At 50.5% G+C, this 26,102-nt stretch overlaps 1 protein-coding gene across 3 annotated transcripts; it reads left to right on the top strand.

Moving 5' to 3' along the window:
* The first annotated feature begins 8,295 nt into the window (after positions 1 to 8,295).
* GRHL3 (grainyhead like transcription factor 3) lies at positions 8,296 to 24,572 on the top strand. Of its 3 annotated transcripts, XM_080357804.1 has the most exons (15): positions 8,296 to 8,376; positions 9,061 to 9,122; positions 10,478 to 10,814; positions 11,093 to 11,172; positions 12,685 to 12,838; positions 13,607 to 13,718; positions 14,419 to 14,513; positions 16,142 to 16,300; positions 16,875 to 16,953; positions 17,342 to 17,475; positions 18,287 to 18,321; positions 19,017 to 19,105; positions 19,234 to 19,319; positions 20,374 to 20,438; positions 23,963 to 24,572. In XM_080357804.1, exons 1-15 carry the CDS (start codon positions 8,311 to 8,313, stop codon positions 24,075 to 24,077), a joined length of 1,668 nt encoding a protein of 555 aa, XP_080213930.1. In that variant the 5' UTR covers positions 8,296 to 8,310; the 3' UTR covers positions 24,078 to 24,572. The 3 variants fall into 3 exon arrangements, with proteins under 3 accessions (XP_080213930.1, XP_080213929.1, XP_080213928.1); XM_080357803.1 differs by lacking the exon at positions 18,287 to 18,321 and having other exon boundaries at positions 18,994 to 19,105; XM_080357802.1 differs by lacking the exon at positions 18,287 to 18,321 and having other exon boundaries at positions 17,342 to 17,516.
* The last annotated feature ends 1,530 nt before the right edge of the window (positions 24,573 to 26,102 follow it).

Genomic DNA, 26,102 nt, shown 5'->3' with positions numbered 1-26,102 from the left:
ACTAAAATATGACCCATAAAGTTTCTGTGTAGAGACAAGTCTGGTCTGTTCCATCCAACAAAACCCAACACGGGCTGCAGTGATTCTGTGGTTTGGGGTTTTTTTGTTACAAAAATACTTTCCAAAGTAGTTACTCATTTTGAATGAGTTTCTGTTTTTTTGGGGATGGGGGCTCTTGTATTTTTTATTGTTGGTTTTGTGGGGGGGGTTTTGTTTGTTTTTAAGCAAATGGATTAACATGATGATCCTATCAAGTAATTATGATTGATTTTTTGGATATTTTTTTTTAAACAAAAAAAAAGCGCTTGACATTCTGTTGATCCCGTATAACTCCTGCTTCTGGTCCTGAGTCCTGCTGCTGTGGGTTTGCACATCATCCTGTTCCTCGCTCCGCTGGAACAGAAGCAAACAAGTGTCATCTTGAGCTGACACGGGGCAGTAAAGGCTGGAGGACACTGAGCAGCGGTGGCCAATGCTGCTGTCAGCCCAGTCCTAAAAACCTATCTAGGTACATAGCCCTGTATGAAATCAATGTGTATGGTAAAATATATCAAGAGGCGTGTGTCCATATATACATCTGTGTACAGAGACGGTGCTTCAGAAGGTATATTTTGAAAGAAAAGCACGTCCTTGTATGTGTTTACAAGCCTACAGAGGTGTTGTAACAGCTAATCTCTTAATAATTAAGAACCTCAAAAAGATGCAGCACTAATTGTTATTTTATTTAAATACTGGGATCTATATGCTTGGATTGATTAAGAATCAGTGACTTAAATTTTCCCTTTCTGAGCATTTTGGGTCATTTTTACTTGATGCTTTTTAAACCTAAGGGTTGTGCATGTAGTTTACTCCCAAAACCCTCCGGAGTGTTTGTGTGTGTACACAGCACTGCAGAATTAGATTGATGTATTACTAATTAAGGACTGGGGCATTATGTTACCTGATGAATTACATGGTTGCTTGACTCTTCTGTCCTAACGGGCTGTTAACCCCTGTGCCTTGCACATGAGAAAGGGGAATTGATGGGGGCAGGATCGCTTTTGTGATTCCGATCTCCAAGACAAGGATCAAAGCGCAGAGGTTGGTGTCTGCTCTGCGTCTGGGATGGATGTTGGAGGGGCTCTGGTTCCTTCCCTCCCCGGCTCCGTGACACTCCGTGGGTTGAACCCAGGGACACAGATCTCTGAAAATTTCACTTCGGTTCATTAGCTGGGGAAAAAGATCCTTTGGGGGTGCAGAGAGGGGCTGCGACAGCTCCAGGGTCCTTGTCGAGGAGCTCCTGGAGATACAGTGTATGAGCACGATGGGCCTGGAGAACCTCACCCGGGGCTGACAGGGAGCACTGATACAAGATAAGGCGGCTGGGAACTCTGTGGTACCAAAGGGTGAAGCTTCAGACAGCTTTTGGGTTTCCTGAGAGGGGGAAAAGGTGTGAGAGGGGGGAGGAACCTCCTGAAGAGCTGCTAAAAGCCAACACCTGGGCAAAGGGGCTGCTGCAGGAGCTGTGAACCGCTGCTTACTCACCCAGAGTCACACAGGGTGTAGCTTTGTAAAGCTCAGTGTAAGGAAAGGGCTCTCGGAGCAGCGCTTGGGGGATCTGGTAAGGGCAGCAGCGCCTGTCTGTGTGTCTCTGTGTTCTGTGCGCAAGCCCCAGGACAAGCCGAGCACGGGGAGGATGATCTGAGCTGCGAACGTGTGCCCAGATGTGGCTGCTTTTAAGGGAGCTGTCACCCGAAATGACAGGGAGAACAGTGTCTCCTCTCCCTTCGCCACTTTAATTTCACGGAAAGGCCGGGAAGAGGCTAGCGTGGCATGAGAGAATGAGGTGTTTTGCCTATTATAAAATATTCTAACTGATAATTTCCATAGTCTTCCTAATTGAACTTATGTCTAACTCTGCGATGCGTGGGCTTGAAAGAGTTAACCAGGAGTTACTCCCAGTTGTGGTTTTGTGGTCGAAACCATGATCGCCAGAAGCAAATTTTTGTCATGCATAAGGTGTGTTATTAAAACTTGAGTTATGCTCCTGGTGAATGAAAAGTTAAAGCCCTTTTATAAAACGCTGGCAGTAAAGCACACAAGGGATAAGCATGGTGAGGCAAGGTGCGCTTTCAAGGGAGACGTGGGGGGTTTTAAGTTATGTAAAGAGAAAGAGAGATTTGTAAATTAAAGAAACAATAATCAGCTGCTATGCAACTCACAACAAAGGAGTAAAAGCCCTCTGAATAAACTCTAGACTCAAAGCAGAGAGGAATCAACATTTACATAGTATCTCTGCTTTGATGGTTTGGGTCACATTTTCAACTGATTGGTGCATCGGTGTAATTCCAGAGAAATTTGTAGAATAAAGACAGTTACACTGGTGAGGATCTGCTTGTGCTTTGTTAGTCTGGTGCTTGAATTGTTCATCATTGTGGAGTATTCATCCAAAAATGCGCTCGCACTCACATTGCACCTGCAAGCGCTTCAGCTGATGGGCCCTGATCAGATCCCTGACCCATGAGGGTGATAAAGCCAACAGCTGAAACATACATTAATCAGTGGAATTGATTGTGTAGCATATGATGATATCCTGGCTGGGACTCCAAGTTTCAAAGGCTTGGAAGATAAGAAAATGCGCTGGCTTGTTTGTTGTTCCTCCTTTGGGTGTTTTGTTGCTGTGGTTGCGGGATGGGCGAGGGCAGCTCTGATCCAACCGTCCCTGTCCCCAGAGCCTTCGGAACCACAGCGTTTGGGGTAAAAGAGCCGATGTCCCATACCGAGGGCTCCCGGCTGCCACCCACCTGCTTTGTCACGGTGTTGTTTCTTCTCATCCTCCTGTCTTTGCTGTCGGAGCCGTGATCCTCGCTCTCCAGAACGCGTTGGTTAACAGGGTTATACAGGAGCGCGATGAATTGTTTGTTTGCCATAGAAACATGAGTAAATCTGGGCTCTGCTCTCAGTCAGGGCCTCCGGGCCCTGCTGCGGTACCAATAACCCATAATGATTGATCACTGGATTAAACCCAGATTCCCTGAAGAGCAGTTGTTTGTCGCAAAGGATTGCATAGCCCTTTATTGTTGCTTTTTAAATCCAAGTCTTGTAGAACTGTGATTTATTTTTTTTAAGCCATAGCTTTTGGTATCAGTGGCACCCAAAGCCTCGGCGTTACCAAGTTCTTCTCGTCGTGTGCAATAATTCTCGTGGTGTTTGGAGCGCTGGGAGCTCCAAAGCAGCGTGTGTGTTCTGTGTTGGTGGAGATGAAGGTTTGTGCTCTAGAATACGTGTGTACATAAGGTTTCCTTATCTGTCTACACTGAAAATAAGAAAGCGGGTGGAATTTTAGACCGGGATTCCAGCAGTGCCGGGTGATGCGCAGTCAGAGGCTCTTTAAAGGGCCCGGTTTTTGTGTCCTGCCTCTGGAGTCAGGTCACCCTCAAACTCAGGACACCTCAAAACTGAAGCGTCCGACCTCATAAACCACTGCTGGAAAAAATCAGCCGTAATTCCTGAGCTGCGAACTAATTCAATGCTGTAATTTGTTATGTTAGGCAGAGAAGGCACTGAAGCAGGAATCATTTGTGCAATATGGTTGTGTGGGTGGATACCTCAAGGGTGATGTTATCGGGTAAAACACAATTCCAGCCGGTGTCCCCCAAACGTCACTCAGCACTGATCCCACTCCTTGGGGCTGGGAAGGCAGGAACCAGCTGGCGGGGTTTGCGGCAGAGCCTCAGCTCTGGTTCTGCTCTCCCATCTTCACAAGAAGTCATTTTACTGTCAACCCCTGTGCCTCAGTTTCCCCTCCCGTGATAATAAAGCTGAGCACCAGGGGCACACATTGATGTTGAGGACACTCAAAGCCTTTTGGGAAACAGGAGCCATCAGAGATGCTGGTGATGGTCCCTTTTCTCCCCATCGCAGCCGCACGTTTCTGCTCAGCACTTATCAAACGCGGGGAGTTGCCTGGTTGTGTGCAGGATCTCTGGCTGAGGACGAGGGGCTCATGTGTCTCGTGGTTGTGCCATCCAGACACGTGCTTCCCAGAAAACAAGAGGATCACGCGCCGTGTGCGGGTGAAACGGGGCTGAGGGGCAGCAGGGAAACGTGGCGCTGTGTTTCGCGCTGCTGAAACGCCCCGAGGAAATCCAGGGACAGAGGCCACATTGTTATCCAGCTGCCAGAGAAAATATTTCAGTCTGGTAGACGGTGCAGGTCAGGGTCCGTGAGATTAGCGCTCTCCTTTGACACCTGTGCATCGGTGCTGTATTGTACTTGGCATCTAGGCAACATTTTTCATTATTAGTCCGTGTGTTATTCTTCTTTTTGTGTCTTATTTTGTCCTGGTTCTGTGTTTGGCTGGATTTTGCCCCTGTGACAATACGCTGACTTGGCATGCGCTTGTTTGTTAAACTTGCAAAGACAGGGTGAAATCAGAATTTAGCTGAGGAGTTTGGATTTCGGAACGAAGCCACTTTGTGGGACGCTGCTCCTCCTTGGCAGAAGGGCTTGGTTTCACATCTCACCCCAAAAGCCATCCCGGTAAATCCTGCCCTTCCTCGGCCCTGGTGTAGAGTTGATCCTTCCCTGTACCACTGATAAGAGGCTCTTGGGGAGCATGGGGGTTATTTCAGCAGGGAGGTGAGTGTGATGCACAAAGCCAGAGCTACTGAACCCCCCTGCACTGCCTGGGGTGTCTCCGAGGTCCCGCGGGTCTCTGTTCTTTGCCATTGAATTCCTGCTGTGCATTGTCAGGGATTCTCTGCTCCTCTGACAATGTGATGTTTCTCTGTAGCCATCAGCATCTGGCCTGGCTAATATTAAGGTTGGAGGCTTAATCAGTTATAGAGAACAAAGACGAGCAACACAAAGCTTAAAGGCCGGCAAAACCACCCACTGAAACCCAACAAAAGGCCACAGGAATAGAAGCGTTTCTTTCCTGCTTGGCTGATCTCCCCACCTAGACCCTTTGGGCATCTTCTCCTGTTTCAGCGTAGCCCGGAGTGTTTATTCATCATCAAGAGGCCACTGCTAGAGTAGATGGGGCAGATAAATCAGGGAAACAGAGATGGGGTGGGATGGAGCAGGGAAAGGGGGCCGGTATCACCTTGTGTCAAATTCTAAACTGTTTGGAAACAAATAGACTGCTCCCTTCCCAAAATAGCGTGCACTGCTTTGCACAAGACCCTGAGGCCCCAGCGAGGTGGGTCTGGGCAGACCAGGAGGGCAATGGCTGGTCCCACGTGTTTGTGTTTCACCAACACGTCCTGGCTTTGAGCACCACGGCGGCCGCCTGGAAAAGGAACGTTTGTTTTGCCAAACAGAGAGCGGAGAGTTTGCAGAGGACAAACACGGCAGAGCCAGGTGGAAAGGGCACCGCAGGGGGTGATGAAACTGAAGTTCATGTGTGTTTGGATCTGGATTTGGGTGTCTTTCCTGCACCTCCGCTTCACAGAGATCGCTAACGTGGAGTTGGAAGGCGGCTGTAGAAGCAAACACATGCTGTAGCTGCGTGAACTGAAATGCATCTGATGTCAAAATGTGCCTCGAAACATATCATATCCGCTGATTTCCCCAAATCACCCTGTTTCTTCAGATATGGGTTAGCCCTGTTCTTCTGGAATAGGAGCAGAGCAGAAGAGAACAACGGGATGGAGTCTGCATTGCATCCACCACAGAGCTGCCCCACCTGCGGACTTGTGTCTGAGCCGATTCACCTGGCTCCCCTCCAGTGTATTCCAGTGGCTCTTAGGGATCATATAAACCTGCAAAAGAAACAAGACGGAATAAACGTGCCATCCCCATCGTGTCACCTTTGTCCAAGTCCTCGGCCGGGTGAATGGGTGCAAGCTCACTGGGACCAGTGCAAACCGTATTCTTCATAAACTGGACACAGCTGCAAGTGCTGGAGATCTCAAGCTCCCTGTGCCTACCTTTTGCAGACCAGGTGATAAAACGCTAAAACATCGGCAGCGGTTGTGCCGTGCCACAGTGACAAGGCAGGCGGAACAGTCCTAAAAGCTCCAAAGCCTTTTTCCTTGTAATATCTATGCTTTTTAAAGCTCCTGAACGCTTTGTTGCTACATCTTGCCGTGATGTGTTTATCTGTGTTGATTACAAGTGATAGGAGCTGAGTCTCACCCTGAGAGCGAGCTCTGTTGCTGCCTATTCTTCCTTGAGAAGATGGGATTGAGAACGGGTGAGGATTCCTGTCCGGACAGGACTGAACAGCCCATCGCCAAGTCGACAGCGGCGAAATCTGAGTCATGCCAATTGCTCGCCTTGGAGACAGCGGCGCACCGAAGGGAGGGCTGCGTGAGAAACGCTAAAGACAACGAAACTCTCCAAACACCTGGTGGAGTTTCATGCGCGGGGTGGAACCGGTGTTAGCGCATCATCCCGACGTGCGAGGGAGAAGAGGAGCGAGCTCAGCGTCTCTGTTTTACCGGCGTGCGATGGAGCTGGTGGTGACCGGCACCATAACGTGGAGGCACCTGCTCTTGGCTCAGGGACTCTGTGTGGAAGCACCGTGTGATTTAATAAAAAGGTGACGAGGACAGCAAAGGCAGCTCTTGGGACACACTGTGCTGCCATGGGGCTGCTGCTCTGCTCAGCCAAGGAGCTCTGGAGTTTGATCCGGCAGCATCAGCAGAACCATCCCTGGATGGTTTGTATCTGTGTTCCCTGCTGGGGGAGGTCGGTGCCTGTGCAGGGTGAAACCGTCTCGGCTGAGCTGCCAGCAAGAGGGGACCAGCATCTTCCACCCCATCCGAAATCCAGCAATAACGGGGAGTTTCTGAGATGCCACATTCCTTACTGTTTTCTGAGTGATTCACTTAAAAGTCTAACCCAGGACTTATAATAAACATATGCAGAGTAGCTTAGTGGGAACTATAGATTCCTTACCAAAAAAGTCATTAAAATGTAGCATTCATTATCTAAATTCCTGGAGATATTCTTTGCCTTTCCATTAAAAAAAATAGCTCTGCTCTAGGCAACTTGGGAGATTTAAAGAAATCTTTCTTCTTAGCTATTTCTTAAACTTCTTCCACTAATAAAAAACAACCCACCCTTCCAGGAAGTTTCCCTTTTGATGAAAAAGTCATTTTTGTCCACCAAGCTTGTGTTTCATGATGAGCTGTTGTGGTGACACCATCCCCATGTGGCCGAAGGACGTGGCAGGAGCGCGGCCACTGATTCATCCCCCGCTCCTGTGCCGGCTGCTGTAGGATTTGCTGGAGGAAAAGGAAAGATGACCAATGTTTGGGTAATTAAGTGTCTGACAGTTTATTAACAGAAGATGGAGGGACCTGGAGAAAGTGCCAGAAGAAGGACAGGCAGGGCGTTATTTTGGTATGTTGCTTCTCAGCTCACGTAGCCCCATGGGCCTCACCTTTGTCAGGAATTCTTGTTAGTGGAAGGGAGGGCGTTGTGATCTGCCTCTCTGCTTCCCTTTAAGTCAAATCATATACAAATGATTGAATATAACCAAGTTAAGAGTGGGACTAAATCGGAGAACCGTGAGCTACAGCACAGAAAAATGACGGGGTTTGATTTCACCTGGGTAGATCGAGTTCTCTGGACACTGAGTGATCACTGACACTTGTAGGCTGCGCTGGCCTTAGCTCCAAATTCAAGGAAAAGATTTGCAAAGTCTCTCGATCACATTACACTGAAGTTACTGACCGACATCACACCCTGAGGGTGCAGGAGCCGCCTGCCCGCAGCGTGTTCGTGCTGAGGAAGGAGCCGTGGCGGATGATTTTTTGGTGGTTTGGATCCCCGGGCAGGAGGAGGGAAGCAGAGGTACAGCTGTTGTGCTTCACAGCCCCACTAGACAGACTCGGGCCTCGTTTTGTCCATAGCGACAAGGAGAAAAATTGGTAATTGTAAAGCAATTCTGTGCAGAGAGTGGTCAGGCATTGGAATGGCTGCCCAGGGAGGTGCTGGACTCACCGGCCCTGGAGGGTTTTAAACTGAGCTTGGACATGGCACTTAGTGCCATGATCTAGTAAACGGACTGGAGTTGGACCAAGGGTTGGACTTGATGATCAATGAGGGCTTTTCCAACCCAGTCCATCCTGTGATTCTGAAGGCTCTGGGAGTCAGGGACCAGGAAGCATCCCTTCTTGCCAACAGCGCCCTTGCCAACCGTGGGAGTTGCTGTGAGGAATGAGGATCCTTCATTCCATCTCCTCTGTCTGGCTCAGTTTTAGATCCGTGCGTCTGATGAAGAATGACACCATGAACTTCCAGAAATTCCCCTACACCAATGAAGATGAAGCCTGGAAAACCTACCTGGAGAACCCCTTGACCGCAGCCACCAAAGCCATGATGAGGGTGAACGGAGACGACGACAGCGTGGCCGCCCTCAGCCTCCTCTATGACTACTACATGGTACGTTCCCGTGGGGCTGGGTGTCCCGGGGGGGATTTGTCCCCAAGGAGAAACATGAAGGTGCAATATGTGCTCAGCCACCTCCGAGTCCCCATCGCCTGAGCAATCTGGGTTTTTATGCCATGAACCTCATAACAGTGGCATAAAGCACCACTATTATCCCCAATGCGCAGATGGTAAACTGAGGCACAAAACACCGTTATAGTGTAGAAGGAACCCAGAACAGGGCGAAAAACTGAACCTGAGTGTCTTGAGTCTCACCCTGGTGGGTTTTTTTTACCCAACAACTTTCATATAAGTACCAGGAGTACGTTGAGGGACGTGGAGCTGGAACAGCTAGGTGCTATCTTTATTTTTTCAGTGTTGCTGTAGGATGGAGCTTCAAGAAATATGGACATGATTTAGCCCTATTTGAAACCAACAGGACTGATGTTCCCATTTACTTGAGTGTTTTTGAAAGTCTTCCCCAGAACAAAACGATGTGGTTTGCCTTGGGTTACCTTGGGAATCCACGGCAGCACCAGCAGGAGAGCCCAGGTCTCTGTATCCTCACCCAGTGTTTATTATTCACCCGCTGTTTTATCTGGGAGACTTTACTCGCCACACAGACAAGGCTAATTTTGCCTCTGTTTTCCATTAATAAAACCTAACGATAAATAAACCCTTTGTTCTGCCTTGTTCTAGGTCCCGAAGGAGAAGAGGATTCTTCCCTCTGGTGTGATGGGACGGAATGAACTAGGAAAGAGGTTCGCTTCAGTTCTTGCTCTCTCTGGCTGTGTGATTCTCCTGCAGCTGCTTGCATGCATGATGGGTCTCTTAGCTTGCATAAAATAGACATCAAAGCACAGTGTTATTACCAACAACAGTGGAGGTTATTAACCCTGAGACATACATTAAAATTCTTTAGGCCAGATCCCAAGCAGGTAGAAATGGAGCTACACCCATTTACACAACCGAGGAGCTGTCTGGCTGTGTTCAGAGGAGTTGCGCTGATTTGCAGCAACTGAAGAATTTGTCTTTATTTCCCACTTTGCGACACTGGAAAGGGATTAAGCGTTGGCACCAAAAGGGAATGACCAAGTCCTCTTGCATTCACTAAACCGATAAGGATTTCTGTTCCACTCGCTCCCGGTCTCCCAGTGTTCTCTTCCAGTGACTCCCATTTGTCCTTTGAGGTTTTCAGATAATTAACTATGAAATTAATGGCCCATTTGCCACTATGAGTTCAGTTCCCCTTCCTGGGTGGTTTGGACTTTGGCAGCCTTGTCTGTTTTTTCCCTTCTTGACAGAATAAGCCTCTTCATTCCTTCCTCACCAGTGCGCTGAGCTGAGCTGCTCTCTTCTCTCTGAAAGGCCACTGCTATTTGTTATTAACTATGGAAATGTCAGCACGTACCCGAGGTGTGTGGTGCGCTCAGCCCGGTCGCAGTCACCGCTGCAGGAGGGACCAGCTCTTGGGGTGCTGCACCAAGGGCTGCTTTCCCTGAGCGAGACGAGTGTGGTTTTGTACGTGTCTTTATCACTCGGTAGCTCCTGTACTCAGCTTTTTCTGCTCTGAAGCCCGGGCCATACACTTTGCTTCCAATGCTGCAGCCCTGTCAGTTTTTCACTGATCTGGGAGATTTGCTTCCTAAGCTCCTGGAGTTTCTGAATTTGTACAAGAATCAGCTTTCCGTATTAAAAAAAAATCAGCTTTCAGTGTCAAGGAGCCTTAAAAAGACTAAAATAGAAGGACCATGTAGCAGTTACCCTTATTGTCCCTGCTGCTCTAAGCGTTTAATAGCCAAAATAAAGAAACAATGGATGTCGGCTCTGGATCCGCAGCCCCAAATCTCGTCTAAACCGCATCCTCTGATTCCGTGTGATCATCCCTGATCTGCCGAGCACCTCAGCTCTTGCCGATGGCCCTGGGAGGTGTGTGCGGGTGGAGATCACCCACGGGCCTCTCAGATCTCCTGCATTGAGCAGGAGAGCTCAGCTGGCAGCCGGGTGTGCGGTTCCCTTCCCAGCAGCACATCGAGGCACTCACTTCTTGCTGTGGCGACTCGCTGGGGTTCTCCACCCTCTGCCCTGGTTTGAGACAGGACCCTCTCTCCACCAGGCACTGCCACGGAATGGAGTACGACCCAGAGATCGCAGCTTTTGATGGCTCAGCCCACCTCATGAAGCTCTTGTCCGAAAACGTTTCCATGACCCAAGAATATTGCGAGCCACAGAAGAAGAACGGCTTAAATCTGGAAGGCGTCCCTGCTCCTCACAAGCCGGCCATGCTCCCACCGGGCACCAGCAAGCTGGATGCCACCCCAGACAACTACATGGTCCCTCCAGGGGACGTGTACGACACCAGCTCGTTGAATTCCCTCTTCGAGACCATCCCTGTGGCCCCGGCGCAGCAGAGGTGGCAGCCGGACAGCACCTTCAAAGAGGATCCCCAGGAGGTCAGCGCTGTCGGGTGCCGCCCCGGGGGTGCCGCGTGGGCACGTCTCTAGTTTGGGGTTTGCTCATGCTGGAGTCAGTGGGAGCTTTGCTTTTGCGTTAGAAGCTTGATGCCATTCCCATGGAATTGTTGGGGTTTTTACGTTGGTTTTGAAAGTAGAATAATGGCTTTGAAATGAGGGTTCGTGTTTTATCTGTGGCCTCTGTTGTAACGTCTGGGTGGATGAACAAAGCAATGGAAGATTCTGCTTCTGACTGGTTTGTTTCCATTTGTCTACAGTCGCTGCTCTTCAGTGAGATCCTCAAACCCCAGCCAGAGCCTCCTTGCCCTGAGAGTTACGCTACGGACAGTGTTAAGAGGTAACTGCGCCCTTGGCTGGGTCCCTTCCCTGGGGAATGTCTGCGTCCCTTTCCTCACCCAACGCTCATCTTGACAATGATCATTGCGAACTTACAGATCTGCTTCTGCAGAGACAAGTTGTGTCCCCCGGTGTCTTAGGAACAAGTTTCCATGACTTTTTAGACACAGAGCAGTGCTGGATTGTAGCACTCGTAGTAGGAAGCAGGGATTAGGGTTTGAATGTTTTGCCAAAAAGGAGACAAACTACAAATAGACCCAAGCGGCTGCACCTTCCATGAGCTGCTTGGAATGGGGTAAATGACAAAGAAAATGGGGATGACAGTTGAAGAGGGTGATAAGCTTTAGGTTCTCACTTCGGGTTTAGTCAACCTTGGTTTTAGAAGGTGCCACCGCACCTCTCATCATTCCTAAAAGATGAGAGAGATTTCCTCCTCCTTTCCACCCCTCTCTCATCCAGAGCTTTCCTGCTCTAGATACCGCATCAAACCTCCCAGCAGGTAACATTATTCCACCTCCCACTTTTTATTTGCCTCCCCAGTCACCTGCTCCGTGACTCAGTGCCAGCCGTGGGGATTTTCACAGAGCCAGCAGCTCGCCTTGGTGAGCGGGAGCCTCTGTGCTCCGTGTTTGTGCGCCGGAGTTCTCCGGCTCTCCTGGCTCCAGATAAGAGGAGCTGCCGAGCCGATCTTCAGAGATGGCATCACAGGGGAGGTGGAGCAGGAAAGAGAGATGGGTTGGTGACTAAATATGATCTTCAAGGCACTTGAAGGGTCTGTATGAAGGCTTGTGTACAGGTGGTGGCTTGCATGGATTCCTGGCAGAAGAAGCTGCCTTGAGCTGTAACCTCATGGTGTGAGTGCTCAGAGGTGCTAGGGAATGGCCAGGAGCAGGGGTTTCTTGCAAATGAGGCTCTTCTTTCAAATTTGCATGTTGACAGTGACACCTTCCTCTGTGCAACATGACAAATCTTTTCTGTAAAGACTAAAGTTGCTGCCCACCAGGCTGAGAGTTCAACAAGATGCGTTTAAGTCCATTTTTAAGCCCCTGGGTAAACAAGCAGATGTCAATGTCCTGCAGATCCCCCTGTTTCTCCAGGACCCATTAGGACACAGTCTGTGTGGGTCGGCCAGCTATGGGTATGAATTTAGAGACAGGAATCTGAGTTTAGGATGTTTTAAAAGTCTTATCACAGGTACCTATTTTTGTTTGGTTTGGTTTAGGCTTTTGATTGTGCAATGGCTCTGTAGCTGTGCACAGAAAAATACTGGTTATGGGAAGGTACGGGCGTTTTTAAGCCAAAACCAAAGGGTAAAATGAGGATATCTGGGCAGTGCTGCTCCCCGGGGTGCTGGGCAGGATCAGTATGTGCTGGGAGGCCACAGCTGTGGGTGTGTGAGGGACTCCCGTATCCGTCACCTGTAAGGACGGAGACTCGCAAGTCGCCTTGTTTTGCTTTTGGAGTGAAACAGCAGTGTGTGCTTATTCATCCTTCTCTCTTTGTTCCATGCAAGTGACTTTGAATACACGCTGGGGTCACCCAAAGCCATTCACATCAAATCTGGGGACTCTCCCATGGCCTACCTCAACAAAGGACAGTTCTACCCCATCACGCTGCGGACAGCTGGAGACAGCAAATGTTTACACTTGTCCTCAAATAAAGTGAAGGTAAGAGACAAGCTGACAATTTTGCTGACACATGCTGTAATCAGACATCCAGCAATTGTCCTGGCCTGGGAACAGAGCTGAACATGAAGAGTAATGGCTTTGTGGCTCATGTTGGCTTAAAGCGATGAATGGGATGGATTCACTCGTAGCAAGCTAATCCTCTGATGCACAGCTACAGCCTTCATCTTCCCTGACGGGTGAAACCTTTCACAGGGAGGTCAGGGATGCACAAAAGGCCTCTCTAGCTGAATCCTGGCTGGGGGCCGCGGTGGGAAGACTTCTGAGCTGGAGACAGGTTCCCCATCTCCTTCCTGGGTTGTGTGGCCAGGCCTCCGAGCCACCCGAGACTAAGCTGAGCTTCAGTTCCTAGCAAAGAAACCTTGTCCTCCAATCCTGAGTGGTGTTTAGGGGCTGGACTTCGAGCATCTCGAGACTTGGAGGACTCAGAACGTCTAGAGAAAGAACATTTAGGCTGGCCCAGCCAAATACTTGCTGCAGCACTGCGAACGCTCCCCAGCACAGGATCCTTGTTCGCCTCGCAGTCGGTGGAAATGAGGGGCGTACAGAGCAGCTTGTTTCGCTCCTGGCTCTGTCGCTGCCTGCAGGACTGTGCAAGTCCCTTGCCTGCCTCAGTTTCCCCAGCAACAAAATAGTGACACTAAGCTGCCCTTGGCCATTCTGTGGATGCACTGGATGGAAAGGGCAGTGAGGGCACCAGGCACCATCCTGTTGTGTGCACTGATACGGAGTGTCCTTGCTGTGTTGCAGAGCGTTGTGATGATTGTTTTTGACAATGAAAAGGTCCCGACGGAGCAGCTCAAGTTCTGGAAGCACTGGCACTCCCGCCAGCCCACGGCCAAGCAGAGAGTCATTGACGTCGGTATGAGCGGGGGCGATGGCCGGGTGGGGTTGGTAACTTCAGCACCATTTCACTGCATTTCCAATACCCAGTAACACACTTGAAGCTCCAGAATCTGGCCTGGGGGAAAGCGGGAGGAGCAGCCGGATCTGCTGGCTTCAGATCTCTCTGGCTGAGGGGATTTTGGGGTATAAGATGGTGTTTGCCAAGTGTAGAAACATGCACTAGGAGCCCAAGTTGCATCAAAGAGCCTCAGTCAGAGAGACACAAACTGCTGAACTGTTTTAGCTCTTACAGATGTAACTTATTGCCTCTTGGAGCCCAGGAATGGCTTTGGGTAGCGCTTGTCCTTCTCCACCGCAACCACACAGGTTTACAGCATGTTCTGCCGGGCCAGATGGAGGTTTTATCCATCCAGCTCAGCACCTCGCTGAGCACCAGGCCGAGACGTGTAGTTGTTTGAATTTAGAAGCAATCTACATTGTCTTTGCCCATCGCTACTCAAACCGCAGTCACCAGCCAATGTCCTTGAGTCACTTCTGTTCTGTCCATTACCTGTGCTCACTGAGGTTTGCCCGGCGCTATCAAGAGTGGCCTCTGATAAATCACAAACCTCCTTTAGCTTTGGGGTCAGCGAGGGGCAGACTCTGGGGGTGGAAAGCCCAGGGAATGAAACCAGGTTTGCAGCCAGAGTATAAACTGCTTCTCCGTTGCGTTTCAGCTGACTGCAAAGAAAACTTCAACACGGTGCAGAACATCGAGGAGCTGGCCTACAACGCGCTGTCCTTCGTGTGGAACGTCCACGAAGAAGCAAAGGTACAAACTGCTCCGTGGAAGGGGAATGGGGAGGTTTGGTCTGCAGCCAAACTGGAGCCTCCTTTCTGCTGGCCCAGGCACCCCCCACTTCTCCGCTTAGAAACAGGGAGAGTTTCCAGTCCAAACAATTCCATTCCAGTGGCCCCAGGTAGTGTTTGTCTGGCAGGACAGCGAGGAAGGACACCGTGCTCCTCTGTGTGTTTAAGCATTGCCATTAGCTAATAAACACTCTGGGTACACCCCAGACGGGCTCAGAGATGTTGTTTTAGTGCTGATGGATAACTCTGAAGAAAGCCTTTCGCAGCAGCAGCCTCCATCGGGGCTCTGCTCACATGTAGGTGAAGCCTATTTAAATAAACCACAGCTTAGGGAACAAAGACCCTCCTTTCAAGGCAGCATTTGGATGCAGAAATGACCAACCACCCTTCTGTGTGATGTGGAAGGGAGCCAGGCAGGTCACGAGATCCCTTTTGACCTTAAATGTAAAGCTTTTAGCAACATCTTTCTAGTTCTGCTGTCTCTTCTGCGTGTCTTCAGTCTGTCATTAACACTTTGCATCTGGTGTGAATTGAAAGGAGAATATAAAAAGAGATGAAGTAACTAAGAAAAAAAGAAGAGTATAAATACCCATCTCTCTGAAGCTGGTTCTTGGGAAAATGCTGCTTTGCTTTGAGGTCTCAAAAAGCCCTTCTTTTAGCCCAAAGGCGACCTTGGTCTTTTACAACCCAAGAGGTTAACAAATGTCTTCAAGGCAAAGTTGTCAGAAATGGAAATATGTCAGGTATGTGCAAGCCCTCGGGGCACCTCAGCAAAACTGGATTTAACTCTTAGCAGAAACTCGGTCCCTGCGCTGGCCTGGGGCAGCTCGGGGTGAGACTTCAGAGGCTGCGAGGGCTGGGAGCGCGACAGGAGGGGTCAGGTATTTGGGTCGTCTGGAGCACCTGTTACTTCTCTTCTTGCAATTAAACTTCACACCACAGTTAAGTGGTTTTCTCCTCTCTGTGTAGGCACTGAGTAGACCTGGTGGTAGGTTTTGGGCTGGAATTCTCAGACAAAACCCTGCTGAGGGAGCTGAGGGAGCTTCTCCTGCACCCAGAGTCCAGGGAAAATGTCAAGGTCACACAAATCAGTGGGAATTTTGGAAATACAACGTGGATTATATCCATGCTCAGCTTTTCTTCAAATGTTCCCACTGGAGGTAACTCCATCCTGGTGATAAAGGAGCCCAGTATGTGATGAATATTTATTTAACCAGCAGCGATGATTTGCAATTCCCGAAGCTGTGCTCCAGCCCCCTCCCTCCCTCCGGGGCGTTGCTGTCTGAGGGTCCCTCATTCAAATGAAAGATCAGAAAGAGCAGCAGGAACATCCCCAGGCAGCCTTTGCATCTAGTCTGAGCTTATCCGAGCTGATGGGAGCAGGTAGATTAAATGAAGAGCTGCAGAGGTGCTGGGAGGATGGGCGGCTGCGCTTGGGTGGGAAACCCAGCGCTCAGGTGCTTGGCTGACACGAGGAGTTTTGGAAGGATGTCTCGTAGCTGCTTTTGTTCCTACCCACAGCTCTCATTGCTGTTTGGCAATAATATTTCGGCACTAACAAGCTGTATCAATCTCTGCTCGTATTCCCAGGTGTTTATTGGGGTGAATTGTCTGAGCACCGACTTCTCGTCCCAGAAGGGAGTGAAAGGCGTCCCGCTCAACCTCCAGATCGACACCTACGACTATGGCAACGGGAGCAGCCAGCTGGTGCACCGCGCCGTCTGCCAGATCAAGATCTTCTGCGATAAGGTAGAGCGTTGCTTTTCCGCTGGGCTGTCCGGGGGAATTTTAAACTGGTGGCCAGTGGCTCCAGGAGAACAAACAGAAAGGTTGTGAGGGTCTAGAGCGGCCAAGAGGTCATGGCTGATGAGCAGAGATGGTTATGGCCATCAGCTGAGCAAGACGGGACAGCGGGGATGTGTCCACACTGCTGAGGCCTTTGGAGAACAGAATCATTAGAGAGTTGTCCCCAAATCAGCCCTACATGCCATTGCGCCTCATAATAAACTCTTGGTTTTGACAAGTTTGTAAATAGCAGAAGAGATGAGAATCTCCTTAAGGGTTCTTCCTTAGCCTCACGTGCCTTCCCACGGAAAAATTTCTCAAAGCTTTTTCTGCATTTTTCATTTTTAAAAGCATTTTTGTTTAAATGTATAAGTATCAGAATGTTCTGGGTGGCCTGTCGAAGGTCTCTGCCATTAGCATGTTTGAATAAAGGCTGCCTTTACCTCCATGAGCTTATCTCCCAGAGGTGGACAGTCAGTCCTCTCTTGCCCAGCTTAGAACTGCCCATGTCCTAATTTTCCTCTTATTTTCCCCACAGGGAGCAGAGAGGAAAATGCGGGACGATGAAAGGAAACAGTTCAGAAGGAAAGGAAAATGCCTGGACTCCAATAACAATGGTCAGTGCTGGTGTTTGTTACCTGATCCCAAGCGTGTTGAAATCCGTGGAGGTTTGTCCGTTAACTTCCACGAGATCTGGCCCCGGGTGTTTCCAAGCCTGATGAAATCAGAACCGCTCAGCAGCAGCTCGTCAGGCAGGTCCTTCCCTGGTCTCCTACCGAGACTCTCAAAGCCTTTTATTAATAACCAACCTCCCTGGATTGCGTTGGGGTCTCTGCAGGGAGTCCCTCGAGGACACAGCACAGGACAAGACCTGGTTCTGCAGAGTTCTGTCTTTGCACTGATATTTCTGTTGGGAAACCCTGGGCAGACACTTTCCCCTCTCTGTGCGTAGTTGCCTCTTGAACTGCCAAGCGAACTGAGATGAACTGGACTTTCCATCCGTAGGTCTGAAAGGCTGTTTGCTCTCTGGCTTCAGAGGGAATGAAATCACGTTCCTGAGGCCAGAGACCGACCTCGAAACCCAACCGGTCCTGTTCATCCCCAACGTCCACTTTTCAAACCTGCAGAGGTGTGGCACGGTGAGTCCCTTCAAAAAACAACCAACCTCTTGCCTTCGTCTGTCAGCCCCGTCATTTCCAAACTGATCGGTCCCCCAGACATGACTTGTGTATAAAAAAGCCAAACCACAGTTATCCTGTGGAAATGTGGTGAATGTGAAGATGTAGCTGTGAGGAGTGGCCTCGTCGTGCAACAGTGATGGGCACGAGAACCTTTCCAGGTTCCTTCCAGCCAGATACCCCTGTGGTTTACAGGTGTCACGTGCAGCTTCCACAGAGGACTAGACTATAGAAAAATGTGACCATATCAGTCCCCGTGTGTGGGAACATCTCGCTTGTCCTCTGCCCCTCGAGCCTGAGGAGACTGCAGCCCAGCGTCCTTCAGAGCTCATCAGTGTTGTCCCAAGAAACAACTGTCTCAATTTGTCAATAAGGGGGAAAACAGCCACTGTGACAGTGACATTCTGGTGCGGGGGCTGCTGTGCTGATGCATCAGCATCAAAACAGGGACTGGAAGAATCTGGTTTACACACCAAGAACTCACTGAGAACCCTGGTCCTTGGTCCCAAGCAGGTTATGAGATGTGACCAGCTCTAGCTAGGCATGTGTGCAGGTCTCTTCTAGGCAGAGGAGGAGAATTGAGATAGATTAAATGAATCCTGATATAAATAACCTAAGAAACACCTACAGATGTTTGGGGTTAATTGTGTAGGAAAAGTGACAGGCTGGGAGGAGGGACATCATGTTTAAATGTGCCCATGTCCACTTCCCCCCAGTTTCACCAGCACACAACGATACTGTGCAAACTTAAAGATCCGTGTTTCCATTCCAGGTGCTCCCTCCTGCTGTTCCCAACTCTGCAAACAGGTAAGGAGCCAGGGGTTTGTATTTCCCATCCATCAGCTGCTCTGTTTCTGTGGGTGTGTTGTTTGTGTGATATCTGCAGGCAGGGGATAGATATCCACAGATGCAAAATAGCACAGCACAGGGTCTCCCTGGTGCTGTCGAGAGTCACAATATGTGTTAAACTCAGGCCTAGGATGGACTCAGGGGATGCAGAAACACATTTCTGTCCCTGTCACTGAGCCACTCCAATGTGAGTGCACAATGTGTGTGTCCTGCTGTTCTGATCGTTTGAAAGAGGAGAAAAAAAGATCACAGAGCTATTACTGAAGGGTGCAAGTAACCAGAGGCAGATACCGCTGTAAAATAAACCCGAATTAAGTTGAAATCACACTTGTAATGTGTCTAGAGTGGGGAGAACCAGTATTTTCCCTGGGCTTGATCCGCTCTCTAGTGATGCCAACAGCGAAGCAATGACAAGGAGGTACAGAAGGCATTGGTGTGGGACGTGACACCAAACGCGCTGCCCGCGCTCACCGCGGCCCCTGTGCGCGTTGGCCAGGAACCCGCAGCTCTGGTAGAGACTGCTGCCATGATTACCAACCTGATACTTAATTGCTGGATGTTTGTTGGCATAATTGGTTGTTCAATCAGAAGTTCGATTGCTGGAACTGTTTTGTTGTTCTGTCCTCTGAGAGGATCGTATCCGTTTCGCTCAGGCTGCCCGTGAAGCGGAGCGGCGCCTCCTTCACAGACGAGTTTGACCCAATACCTCCAAAGCAAACTAAGGAAGAAGATCCGCAGAGAGGTAACCCCTGGGATGGGAGCTCTGCTGAAATGTAGCGTCTCCTTTGGTTCAATTAACCTCAGCCCTTGAATGACACGAGGCCACAGCACTGAGAACACACTGTAAGGAGCTGCGTTTCTCTCTTGCAGTCCTGTTGTACGTGCGGAGGGAGTCGGAGGAGGTGTTCGATGCTCTCATGTTGAAGACACCAGATCTCCAGGGCCTCAGGACAGCTGTAAGTGTTACCAAAACCTGTGGCGTGTGAACAAACAGCAGAGAAAAGGGCAACGGGATTTGGTATATAAGAAGCTGGATATAAGGCTGTTTAGATGTCCCATCTGCTTTCTCTTGAGAATGGAAATGGAAACTGTGAGTAGCAGGTGAATTCTCCTGCAGCTCCTGGCGCGGGCTGCGCGTTAGCGCTGCGGCGGGAAGAACACACCTTATGGCAAGATGCTTTGTTCAGATCATGAGTCTCCTCTTGTGACAACACATTCATATTTTCCACTGTAAAACACCCTTTCCATTCTCAAGGCTGTGGATGCGCAATCTGAAGCAATTCTGGCCTCGCGCTGGAATTCCCTGTGTTGTGTTTGAGGAGCGCACAGACATATTTCTGTGATGATTATCAGCAGCATCTCTGATAAGCCCCTTCTCCCAGGAGATCGCTGGGAAGGAAACAAACAATAAACCTCCCAGATTTGGGGCGGCTTTATGGCTGCACTTTAAGCTCTGTTGGTTTTACAAACTTTTAAAAATAGAGGGTTTGAAAAATGTCAGCGCAGAGGATTCTTTGCCATCTTCTCCCTCCCCCATCCCTCGCCACAAAGAGGTGAAAAACGTACAGAAAATGCTTGTGAAAAAGCTACAAAACTGTCGTCCTAAGGCTGTCCCTCTACCTGCTCTGCGGATCAGCTCAAACCTCAGCTGCGCTCAGATGCATCCACTTTAGTTTCTCTCACCTTCAGATGGATCAGCAAAGGAGAAGCTCAGGCTCTCAGTGCCCAGCGGGTTGAAGCATCAGCCCCCAAACAGGCCAGAGAATGAGAGATAAATGAAGATTATTCCCTAAGGTTCCCAGCCTGACTATCAGAGAACCAGGGCCACGGCGCAGGCTGCAGCACACGGACACGTTCCACTTGTCCTGCTCAGAATGTTGCTTCAGCCCTTTGAGTAAAAGGGAGGGGGAATCCTCTGCTGCTGAACACCCCGGCTCCGTGTTATCTTTGGTTTTTATCATAGGAATTTCATTTTGCAAGTACAAAGAATTGCCGTGTTTTCTCTCGCAGATTTCAGAAAAATATGGGCTTCCTGAAGAAAGCATTTATAAAGTCTACAAAAAATGCAAAAGAGGGTAAGTTAATGTCTCATCTGTTCCTCTGGAACCCCTCGGCACCCTGCTGTAGGCTGAAGGAGCGTTTTAACAAGATAATAAAAACTAAAGCCATGGGAATCTGTGCGATTTGGAGCATATAAAACTCGGATCTTTCTGGGCTTTAAAGATTTGGGATAATGCTCGTTTGTATTATATTTGTTTGGAGTGTAAAGTCTCCCAAGGAAAGGCAGCTGGATGAAGGAGGAATTGTTTGGGCAGTTTAATGGGTGATTCTTTGTGTCTCAGTCCGAAAGGCAGAGGTTATGGAGAACTTATCTCGGTGCCATCGGAGAGGTGCAAATGTTTGCTTCTCCAGACCACTGTCCTGGCTCAGAAAGAGACAGGGACGTTTTGCAGTGAATGTGAAACGGCTTCTCGAGTTATTCCAGCGCGGTGTGTGTGAGATCCATGTGGATCTCCCCGTGGTTGGGAGGGAACGGCGCCAGTTTGCTCGGGGACCAGCCACCGGGTGTTCTGCGGAGGGCAATGGTCTCGACGTGGAGCCAAGCGCCGCTTTCAGAAATGTTTTCTGGACTAAGAACTCCCTGTGGGTTGTCCCCAGCTCTGGCAGCGAGTTCTCCCTTCAGCTGATGGAACGGGAATGACTCAGAAACTCCCAAGCTTATTTTCATAAAGCTGAATCCAGAGCTGAATCGCAGAGGAGCGAGATGTAATCGGGGCAGCGAGTGCCTGGGAGATGAACTCACGGTTGCTGCTGGCGCTGGCCCAGAGCTGGAGCATGGGCATAGACGGGCAGAAGAGCCAGGCTGGGGACGGGTCCCACGTTCTGCGGATCCGCCACTGTCACCAGCACGGCCCCCAAAGAGGGAACAACGGGTGAACGGAGGCCTTGGGAGTGGAGGGTTAGTCCAAAGCTCTCGTCCTGCATTGGTGCTCTGGTGACAGGGAGGTGAGAAAGTCCTCAGGCTCCTTGGATGGAACTTCCAGCTCATTTGGTGTCACCAGAACCTGGTCCCCGTGAGACTTGGCCTGTTTGCTTCAAGGGGAGCGGAGCTGAAGTGAGGCCTGGATGCATTTCTAGATGTAGTCCTAAGTTTAAGGTGGTGGATGGGTCCTAGTGAGCTATCCAAATTGGTCGGGAGGCTCTTCTGCCTGTTGCTGAACTTGGGGCCCTCGGTGCCATCAGGTGCTGCTCACCCACGACCCCCAGAAATGGGAATTTTCACCCCAAAGAGCAACACTGGCGGCCTCACTAGAAGAAGGACTGCAAAGGACAGTCAGGGGGGTCAGTTTATTGTTACAGCTGTGGGGCTGAGCCAAAACTCAGGTGTGTCAGCTGTGCTGGCGGCTTCTAACGTGGCCGCCGCCGGTCACCAGCCTGTCACCAGCCAGCAGCTCTGCTCTGACCAGCTCAGCGCCAGCATCGCGCGGCAGAAGAGACCCGAGCACGGGCACGTTGGCAGGCGGGCCGGGAAACGGCAGCGCTGCAGGGAGAGGCCACCTCTGCTTTGCTTTGCTTTGGGTTTGTTGGTCGCTTGGTCTGATAAGTAGTGCATCTTGTTTAATAATGATTGAGGGAAAAGAGGTAGATGTCTTTTCTATCTCTTCCCCAAAATGGAGGGGCAAAGAGGCATCTAATGAAAAGGCAACACCTGGAAATTAGACTAAAAAGAAAATGCATTTGACACCTGATTTAATGGAAGCTGGACATGGCTGATGCCACAGGTTGTTGCTGAAGCGTGGGGGACATACAGGATTTTCTCCAGTCTGCTGGATGTCAGGGCCGGACACTGTTTTCTGCTCCCCAGATTTAATTTTGTCCTGTTGCTCCACCATAAACAACCCTCTCTCAGTAATTACAGCTTGAGGGTCAGCCCTTCCCCTGGTGTAACGCTGCGAAGCTCCGTGGTCCTACCTGGGTTTACCGCAGGCTGACCTGCTGGCAGTGTCAGCTCAGCGGGATGAGCTCACCCGCAGGGACTCGGTCTCGGGCTGACTCAAGAGCAATATGAAGTAATTTTGTATCTTGGTGAGGTTTGGTCTAGAAAAACAACGCAGTGCTGAGATTCCTCATCAACACTCCCTTGAGTCCTTTGTGTTGAGAAATCAGCTGGAAGCACAGCAGCAAGAGGCACGGATGGCATCTCTGCCTTCCTGCGCTGGGATTGCCCTGTCGCAAGGGTTTTGGTGACAACCCACCCCAGGTGTCCCTGCTGTCTCTCTGGGGACACCCCAGACTCCCAGGGACATCGGGCGTGAGGACCTGGGCCCCTTGTCCCTGGGCAGCCCCAGCACAGGGGGTGAGATGCAGCCGTGAAGGTTTGTGACTCACCGGGAAGAGCTCTGGACACCAGGACAGACCCGGCACCAGGACAGAGCTGCCACCTTCCCCTCTGCAGTGTGGGGACAATGGGCCGGGGCTGTGACGAGCTGTGACCAAACGGGCAGGAACCAGTTGCTGCAACGCACTGTGGCTGCAGTGACCTCCGAGCTGTTCCCCAGGGGACACCAGGGCCCCGCGTTTGTGCCTTTAAACTGAGTTTTGTTAGATCCTCAGCTTTTTCTTGTTTTTAATCTTGGCTTGTGCAGCATTGCACAATTAATGCTGCTGCCCCATTAATGACCCTAGCAAGAACCTGGAGGGGATGTGCTTTCTGCAAAGAGGGATAATTTGTTCTCTTTGTTTCCTCCAAAACAGTGACAAATTTCCCAGCTGATTTACGGGAGCTCAGTGGGGCCATGCAAAGCTGCCCCGTTACTTTCGTTACAGTAACGAGGGGCTCTTGCCTGGCACAGAACCGCAGCCTCGCGTTTAAATGGGCTGTTTAAGCGTTTCCTTCTCCCCGTGTCTCTGTGTAACTGATTCCAGGTCAGAGCAGCTGTGGGATCCGCAGCGGGGTTGGAGTTGTGCCCTCGCGCCCCCAGCTCAGCCTGCGGGTGCGTGTTCCTCCAGAACGGGCTGGCGCACCGCTCGGGGCTCCTCTGCACGGGAGCTGGTGCTGGGCAGGAGCGAAGCATCCTGGTCCAAACCACTTCCATCTGCTCCCAGAGCGGCCTCAGCTTGTTCAGAATAACGCACCCCTAAACGCACCCGAGTGAGGAGTGAGCAATCCTGCTCTAAATTCACACCCTGCCGTAATCCAGATTAATTTGCCTGTGTAGCAAACGCTGGGCCTAGGCATGTCGAGGGCAGAATTGCGAAAAAGCTCTGCAGGATGTTCTTTTGTGTTGTCTCGAGGCTTGAATTAATTAATCATGGCCGAGCTCCTCCAGCTGGGGAAGGTGGACACTGCAGTGCCGTGCTGTCCCTGCCGAGGGCTGGGGCTCCCGGCCGCGATAACGCTGATCGTTAACAGGGCAGTAATGGCAATTCTTAATGGCAATTTTGCACAGAGACATTTGAGAGAGGGCCACCCCCCTGCCACAGCGCTGCTGTTCCCAGTTCAACCCCGAGCGTGCAGGGGGTCTGGCCCTCCTGACTGAGCCGCTCTGTGAACCTTCCCATGTGCTGCGTCTGACCGGCGCTTCTCCCTCTCCCGCAGGATCCTGGTGAACATGGACAACAACATCATCCAGCACTACAGCAACCACATGGCCTTTCTCCTGGACGTGGTGGAAGCAGAGGACAAGTTCCAGATCATCCTCAAGGAGCTATAAAGAGCCACAGGCAGCACTTACCGGGACTTCTCTCAAAGCCGGCAAGCTTGACCCAACAGAGCTCAGCCTAGTGCCTTGACTTCTTGCCTTTACTTGAAATCACTGCCGCTGGGGAGGGCCTGGGCCTCCCAGTGCCAGGCCAGAGACTGCTTGGAAGATCTGTTACTGATGTGAACGTGAAACTTCTCTCTGTTGAGTTTATTATTATTATTATTTTTTATTTTATTTTATTCCCTTCTGGCGATGGGCCTGACCTTCTGTTTCACAGCTGGGAAGGCGCAGCTGCGCTGACGCGGCTGTCAGAGCCTGGGCAGGGGCAGGAGCCGCCTCTGCTCGCTGCTTGGCCCGTGACGGATCCAACCCCGGGCCCTGGCGTCCTCCCAAGCACCAGTCATGCAGAACCTTCAAACCATTTCCAGCGGGGCCGAGCGCAGCTCTGCGCCCCGCTCTGCCCGCAGGGACTTTCACAGCGGCATTTAAACCTCGCCGTGTTTCGGACACTGCCGCTCCCGTGCCCCCCTCACTCATTGTAAATACCACGAAGGCCTCCATAGCCCTTGTTTATACATTTCTGATGTATTGTTCCTTTTATATTTTATATATGTATAAATATGCATTGTTTTATATTTGACACAGTACGGTGACACAGAGCATTTCAAACACAGGCTGCTTCACATTTCTCCGTGAACTCCTTTTGTAACTGTGTTGTTGGTTTTGTTGTTTTGGATATTCTGTAGTAATAAAGGTTGAAAGATGGAAAGTGAACTGTTTGCACCCAGCGCTGGAGGCTGGAGCTGGGGAGGCAGGAGGTGACCTCAGGGGCGCAGAAAGGACTCGAGGCTGGTCCCACGTCTGAGGCAGAGAGAGCAGCGCTGCTCCTGCTGGGAAGGGGGTTTTGAAATGTTGAAACGCATCAGGCTGGTGAGTTTTGGATTACTTAAGTGTTGTTATCACGACGAGGAGGGCCCCTGAGATGAGGCTCAGATAAGTCTGAAGGCTTATCAGTGTTTGAAGATCTCTCCCAGCACTCTGCACTCCTTCATATCATAAACTCCTTCCTCAGCAGGATTTCTCTGATTCACTGTTAGTTCTGCGAGGCTGTGCCCTCCGTCTTGCTCCAGTTAAAACCAGGCACACCAGCAACCCCCCGATGCTTGGTGCTGTGAAATCTGCAGGTCCTGCATCACCCCGAAGCAGAAGGGGGGTGCAGCGCAGGTTTGGGGGCTGCAGGTAACCATGGGGGGTATTTTGTGCGTGTGATGTTAGAGGCTCTTGGTGCCCCCTCATCCCTCAGCAGCTCTAAAAACCTGATTTCTAGGTAACTTCCTACCAGTGTAAACACAGCACTACGCATCTGATTCCCAGTTACACTAGTGTAACTTCACTGATTCCAGTAGTGTTACTCCTGATTTACAACAGCCAAAGTCATGTCGCTGGTAACTTGAGGCGCCCAGCAGAACAGGGATGGATTTTGCTGTTCCCTTTTGCACTGGCTACAAACCCATCTGAAGTTTCATCGGGTGAGGGCGGCCCTGGCTGGAGCCGCGCACGTCTGCTGCGTGCAAATGACTTTCCCCCACTTTCTGTTAATGGGACGGAGGCAGAGAACAACGTGCGTTTTCTGGGTGATCTTGGCTTTGTCAGGTTTTATTTAAATCACAGTAACTCCGCTGTGTGCAGGGAAACGCTGGTTGATTCACACCAGCGTACGAGCAGACGAGTTGCCGCCCCCTGCCAGCCCTGCCGAGGGTGGGTGTTTTGCTGACTGGCTCAGTATCGCTCATCCCTTCCAGCAAAGGCGAGTTGCTGTGGAGGTTGCGTAAAGCAGAGCTCCCAAATACATGAGAGCATTCTTGACTCTTTGCCCGGAGCCCACCAGTTCCTTTTGAAGATTGAGATACGAGTGATAAAGGCGATTCACCTCGGAGCGAACAAAGGTCGTGTGAAAGTATGAACCCACTTGTGTTTTCGCAAAAGGGGCTCGTGCTGACAAACGCGAGCGGCTTCCTCTGGAGCGGCGGCTGC

This window comes from Nesoenas mayeri, assembly GCF_963082525.1.
Source record: "Nesoenas mayeri genome assembly, chromosome: 21".
NCBI lineage: Eukaryota > Metazoa > Chordata > Aves > Columbiformes > Columbidae > Nesoenas > Nesoenas mayeri.
The sequence above is the reverse complement of the archived record's forward strand: the minus strand, read 5'-3'. Positions and strand labels throughout refer to the sequence as shown.

Coding starts and splice junctions, on each gene's coding strand:
- GRHL3 (XM_080357802.1), top strand. CDS start 8,311: ATGATGAGGGTGAACGGAGACGACGACAGCGTGGCCGCCCTCAGCCTC. Junction 8,377..9,060: donor TCCTCTATGACTACTACATG/GTACGTTCCCGT, acceptor GCCTTGTTCTAG/GTCCCGAAGGAGAAGAGGAT. Junction 17,517..19,016: donor CCAACCTCTTGCCTTCGTCT/GTCAGCCCCGTC, acceptor CGTTTCGCTCAG/GCTGCCCGTGAAGCGGAGCG.